Source organism: Cydia splendana, chromosome 19 (genome assembly GCF_910591565.1).
Source record: "Cydia splendana chromosome 19, ilCydSple1.2, whole genome shotgun sequence".
In the NCBI taxonomy this organism is placed as follows: Eukaryota; Metazoa; Arthropoda; class Insecta; order Lepidoptera; family Tortricidae; genus Cydia; species Cydia splendana.
The window spans coordinates 131410-137937 of NC_085978.1; the positions used below are offsets into that span (position 1 = coordinate 131410).

Sequence of the window (6528 nt, forward strand, 5' to 3'; positions counted from 1 at the left end):
TCACTTTTAACTAGTCGTGTATGTATAGGTACTGTGTAACGTGACTGCGAGTAGATCTAGAGTGCCCTACTAAGTAGTGAACGTCCGGTATCTAATAGTTATGAAGTCCTCAAATATCGAACCGCCCTTGGGTTATAGCTTGGCAGAGGTGGGGTGATGGAGCAAACTATAGGGTTGAGTGGGGTGTCGGAGGCCAAGAAACTCTTTAGTTTACCGTGAAAGGTTTACATTCAACTGATTCGTGTGTACTCGTAACATTACCTTCTTCTTTGTCCTCGCCTTGTTCCAATTCAGTTGGGGTCGGCTCTCCTAATCAATTAATCCTACTCGTAACATTACCAAAAGAAATAAATTTGTAGAACAGTTATTAACTACTAACATTGCCACTCGATACGGTTGATTTGATAGATATATTATATACCTGTTATATACCTAACTTATATATTGTGATTCACATTATCATAATTGAGTTGTGTATTGTAGGTGATGGTGCGAGCAGGCGGGCTCCCGAGGCGGCTGACGCGCCTAGGCTGCGCGCGCGGGCTGCTGCTGCTCGTGAGCTGGAGCGCGCTGTGCGTGCTGTGGGTGACGCGCATGCGCGCTCCGCCCGCCGCGCGCCCCTCGCTGTCCACCCCCGCCGCCGCCGATGTCGACCAGCTGTACGCCGACATCGAGCGCCAGCTTCCATCCCTCCCCCTCACCTACTTCTACAAGCGCCGAAACGATACTAATAAATTCTACAAGACGAAAGACTGTGCGCCGTTGCCTTCAGTGTTCGAGCTCGAGTACTGCAACACTTACTGGCAGACGCTGCGTTCGAGCCGAGGTGTATTCCACCTGTACGGCGCTTATCTTGATATCCGCAGTGCGTCCCGTGTCGGCCCCGCCGTGAGGCTTCTGGTCGTGCACGACCGCCTCGAGCCCGCCTTGCCCGCGCACTGCCAGCTCTGGTTCGAGGAACGCCCCGGCCCCGTCGTCGTGCGCGTGCTCCAGTACACGTACGTGTGGGCACGCGATTGGGGCAACAACGTCGACGGCGTGCTGCAGCCGTACCTGCTGACGTGCGTGCTGCCGGCGGACGTGCGCGCGCTGCGGCCCGCCGCCGTGTCGCTGGTGGAGAAGCCGTGCGACCGCGCCACCAACTGCCTGCGCGTGCACTTCGACGAGCCGCCCGACCGCACGCAGAAGGAGTTCGCCGTCTGCGTCAAGGGGCTCGACTTCCAGCACGAGGACCTGTCCGTGCGCCTCGTCGAGTGGATCGAACTCGTGCGGCTGCTCGGCGCCGACAAGGTGTTCTTCTATGAGCTTCAAGTTCACCCCAACATCAGCAAGGTTCTCGCGTACTACCGCGCGCGGGGGATAGTGGAGAGCACGCCAATCACGCTGCCGGGCGGGCAGCCCAACCTGCCGGGCCTGCAGCACGTGTACATGAAAAAGAGGTTGTTTAACAAGCGGCAGATGGAGCTGGTGCCGTACAACGACTGCCTGTACCGGCACATGTACCAGTACCGTTGGATAACATTGCTGGACGTCGACGAAGTGATCGTGCCGATGGAAGATCCCGATTGGAGCTCGCTGCTCAAGCGCCAGCCGCCGGCCATCACCTACTACGCGCAAAATATATACTACCTAGACGAGCCGGCTAGCCGGGAGCCGGGCGTGCCGCGCTACATGTATATGCTTCAACACGTACACCGCGCGTGCAACTTCTCCATGCTCTACTGGAACGTCAAGGCCTTCCACGAGACGGGGCGCGTGCTGGCGCTGCACAACCACTACCCGCTGGCGTGCATCGGCGGAGAGTGCTCGCAATACGCGATCAGCACTGCCCAGGTGCGCCTGCACCACTATCGCGCCAACTGCGCTGACGTCGCGGAACGGGGGCTGAGCGAGGAGATGCGCTTGTCGCCGGTGCGAGACGCCGTACTGTGGCGCTGGGCCGGGCGGCTCGTGCCGCGCGTGGAGCGCGCGCTGGCCGCGCTGGCGCTGCTGCCGCCCGATGATCCCGAGCACGCGCCCACTACCAATACCTCCTCCTCCACGCTGACTGTTGACTCTAGTCAGGAGTCAAGTCACCTGCCTGCCACCCCCGGAAACCCTCACTAACTTTTACTTCAGCGCTAGCGGGGCATTTTTAGGGTCCCAGTACCATGTATGTACTATTAAAATTTGGTGAGGGTTTCCGGATTTTATCTAAAATCAAAAATTCGGAAAAAAAATTGTTTTCACTATTTCGACCATAAATTTTTGCACCTTACAGCTCTCGTAATTAAATACGCGTCTTTTGACCCTTTTTAGGGTTCCGTACCCAAAGGGTAAAATGGGACCCTATTACTAAGACTCCGCTGTCCGTTCGTCCGTCCGTCCGTCTGTCCCCAGGCTGTATCTCGTGATCTGTGATAGACAGCTGAAATTTTTGGAGATGCACCGGATATCCGGTTACTATCCGGTATCCGGCCGCTGTTTTAGTATCCGGCCGGATACCGGATAACGACCTACTATCCGGCCGGATACCGGATAGTAAAATTAACACATTTTGGGGTCAAAAATGGAATCTAAAACGGTCATAATGCTAACTAACGACACAGTAGATAGAAATGAATACGTAACCAATGTCACACAATACACTTACAGGCCTATTCGGATTTCGAGGCAATCACAAGATCTTGAGACGATTTAGAAATCAACTAGATCTACATTAGATATCGACTAGATGTGACTTGGATATCTAAGTCATAACTTGTCGAAATCGTTCAAGAGGACCTCCAGAATTGCGGAAACGTCAAATTTGACATATCTATCTTACAAATATCTTTAAATTATCCGTATCGTAACTTTTTAAAGTCTAGTAGAAATCTAATTCATTTTCCGAATCGATCCGTTATTTGTTTACACAGAAATACGCGCGCGCACTTGTAACTATAAACGAACTTACTACGTAATGACATGATAAAACTCGTTACGATCCTAGAAATGTGTCCGCGCGAACGTTCACTACGAAACAGTACGGTTACCATCGTTTGTCACTGACATAAACGCCGTCCAGAACGTAATTTACTTTCTATACATCTCGCTCGCACTCGCATATTAGTGCAAACGGGATGTATAGAAAGTAAATTACGTTCTCGACGGCGTTTATGTCAGTGACAAACTGATGGTAACCGCACAGGTAGAAAGTGTAGAAACCTGCACGACGCGCACCTGCAAAACTCAAAATATAGGTATAGTTCCGCCGGCCGAATATCCGGCGGCCGGATACCGGATATTCGGCCAGTGTCTAGGCCGGATATCCGGTATCCGGTATCCGGCCAAACAACTATCCGTTGCATCTCTAGAAATTTTCACAGATGATGTATTTCTGTTGCCGCTATAACAGCAAATAGGTACTAAAAACAGAATAAAATAAAGATTTAAGTGGGGCTCCCATACAACAAACGTGATTTTTGACCGAATAAGTTAAGCAACGTCGGGCGGGGTCAGTACTTGGATGGGTGACCGTTTTTATAGATAATGGTACGGAACCCTTCGTGTGCGAGTCCGACTCGCACTTGGCCGGTTTTTTGAATATCATAATTAATTAATTATCTTCACAACTTTCCGAGATATAAAGGGATCGCACTTTTTCGTGAAATCGGGGCCTATACTGGAGCGAACGAAAAGACATTATGTAAAATAAATTTAATTTTGGTGGTGGTTTGTTATATTTATTTGCGTATTTATTTTTGCGGTGGATGGGTGGGAACATTAATTGCATGTAAAACATATGCAAGTAAGTAGGTATAACGGGTTAGCACTGATTGACTAGGTAGCACTTTATCTTTTCGCGGATTAGCAAAGTAATATTTTGGTTTTAACTCATTTGTTTACGTTAAGTACATGTCCATCTTTGGGTCACTAATTTCCATATGTGTACCAAATTTTAACTTCATTGGTCCAGTAGTTTCCGAGAAAATAGGCTGTGGCAGACAGACAGACACACGAGTGATCCTATAAGGGTTCCGTTTTTTCCTTTATACCCTAAAAATATGCGGCAACTATTTGGTATTGGCCACTTTGCCCAATATTCGGTATTCGGCCGAATGTTGCCTACTAGTCGTCTGAAGGTAGTTACTTACCGAATATCTGTTGCCTCTCTGTTGGACCTACTTAAAAAGAAAAATTACACAATTAAAATAACAAAAAACTTGTAATAGGTAGTATTATTTCATATTTAAAATGAAGACCCTTGAGCTATTGTTTATTACAAAATATTTTATTCTTATATCATGGGCCTGATTTGATTGACTCTGACTACATTCATTAATTCTGTTCAACAAAAAATACTTTATAAAAACGTTGTGCTTTGTTGGCGAACAGTTTTCAAAATAATTGTGACTCAAAATATTCGCATGTCATGCCTAATATTTGGTCGCCTTATATTCGGCGCTTCGGTCGAGAGAGGTGCCGAATATTCGGTATTCAGCCAAAACCACTATTCGGGGCATCTCAAATGAAAACTATAGCGCATGTAGACGTGTGCGCCGATTAAGAAATGATCGGCGGCGGCGTTTGCCAAAAAATCGGCGGCGGCGGCGTGTTTTCGGCGTGAAATCGGCGTGACCTTGACTTTCAGGTTTCTTAAGAAAAATCATTAATCTGTTGTTTTTCTTGAAAATATGATCAATGCAGGTTGCTGGTCAGTGAACTACGTATAGTTTGAATATGCTGTGAGTAAAATAGGGTTTGTAAATGAATATAGGATAGGTATAATAACTTGATTTCCCTAACACAGGCTTGCATTAAGACCTTTTTTTTTTACGTTGGGGAAATGCGTTTACGCATGCTACCTGGCCCGGGGGAACCAGGAGCGATGACGGACTAACCAGTAATAGGACTACCGTCGTAAACCACCAACGAATGCCGAATTCGCCTTGTAGAGGAGCGCCGCAGGATCACTATCAGCATTCGACTGCGTACGCCCCCGGCGGCCGGCCCATGGGCCGCAGACGATTGTGGGTGCCAGTTGGGAGGCACCCCTAGTCCTGTGAGCCTTTAACAGCAGGGACTCCCCCCGGAGCCCTGCACAGCCCACTACGGTGGATGCAGCAAGTGCGCATAGCGCCTGGCTCTGCCTCCAGCCCGTCGCCGGCGGAGGGGGTGCGCGTCAGGGTCATTCTCGCGCGCACGTTCCGCTGCCTCCTTCTGTGACATTATTTGGTCACTGAAGGAGGCCATCGCTTTCCATGCCTCTTCGCTGTCGAGCATGGCATTAACAACGCTCGGCAACGAAAGGTCTGCTCCTAGTATTGCCTGAAGGGTGGTCTGCTGAAACCCCCATGCAGGACACTCCTCGAGAGTATGACGCGCCGTGTCTACCTGCGCGCCACACTCATGGCACATGGGGGATTCCTCGCTCCCTATATGGTGCAGGTACTTACCAAAGCATCCATGGTCAGTAAGTATCTGCACCATGTGAAAAGCCAGGGTTCCCTGCCGCCTTTCTACCCATCGTTCCAGATGCGGCAGTATAGCCTCTACCGTTGTCAGCCCATATTCTGCTCCGCCGAGTTCTACCCTCCAGCGGCGAAGTGTCTCTACTTGGGCTAACGCCCGGATGTTTCGCACTTCTTCTTCTTCCGGGAATTCTGCCGCCGCTCTTCTCCCAGCCCTGTAACGGTGGACCTCCGCAAGAATGTGAGCTTGCAGATGCCAGGGAGGGTCTGCAGCCAAGGTCGTTGCCGCTATAAAGGATACCGTCCGATACCCGCGGACGGCTCTCAATGATATTGCCCTCTGTGGCCTGCACAGTAGAGCCCTATTTTCCGCAGAAAGGGCATCTACCCATATAGGAGCACCATATAGGCCCATACTACGCAGGACGCGAGAGTAAAGGAGCCTACATGTGGCGTTCGGCTCACCAACGTTAGGAAGCAGCCGGCTGAGGGCTGCGGCTGTAGACATCAGCTTGAGGGCAAGACTGGCAAAGTGCGCCTTAAATTGCCAACGGCCATCCAGAATAAGGCCTAGGTATTTCATTTGGGCCTTAACCGCCACAACCTCCCCATATACTCTAATATGGGCATTGTGAGGGGGTCCTCTTCTTGGGCCATGGAAAAGAAGAGCTTCCGTCTTTGGTAGAGATACCTCAAGACCCAGCTGGTGGATTCGTTCCACCATAAGTGAGGTTCCAATAGTCACCTTTCTGGCTGCATCTTCATAAGAGATGCCTCGGCACGTAATAAGTGTGTCATCTGCATAGGCCAGCACATTCATTCCAGGCAGGACTGGGCCCCGCAATTAGCTTGCATTAAGACTTGGTCCCAATGACCTTCGATCCGATCTGTAACTCTCCGTTTTCTCAAGCTTTCCATGGCTTGTCCTATTAAAAATGACATACTTCAACAAAACAGAACTCCACATATCCTTGAAATTTGCTAGACATAGTGGACTGCTATGGCTTTTTTTTAATGGTTTTGTTGTCGTACAAGCGCCAGGCTCACTGAGACGTATCTTCTTTCTCGTTTTCTCACTGCTGAGGATCGTGACATG

The 6528-nt window shown here is 49.8% G+C and overlaps 1 protein-coding gene across 1 annotated transcript; it reads left to right on the plus strand.

Moving 5' to 3' along the window:
* Positions 1-486: 486 nt before the first annotated feature.
* LOC134800134 (uncharacterized) lies at positions 487-2106 on the plus strand. The gene has a single exon (XM_063772599.1). The coding sequence runs from the start codon at positions 487-489 to the stop codon at positions 2104-2106; it is 1620 nt and encodes a 539-aa protein (XP_063628669.1).
* The last annotated feature ends 4422 nt before the right edge of the window (positions 2107-6528 follow it).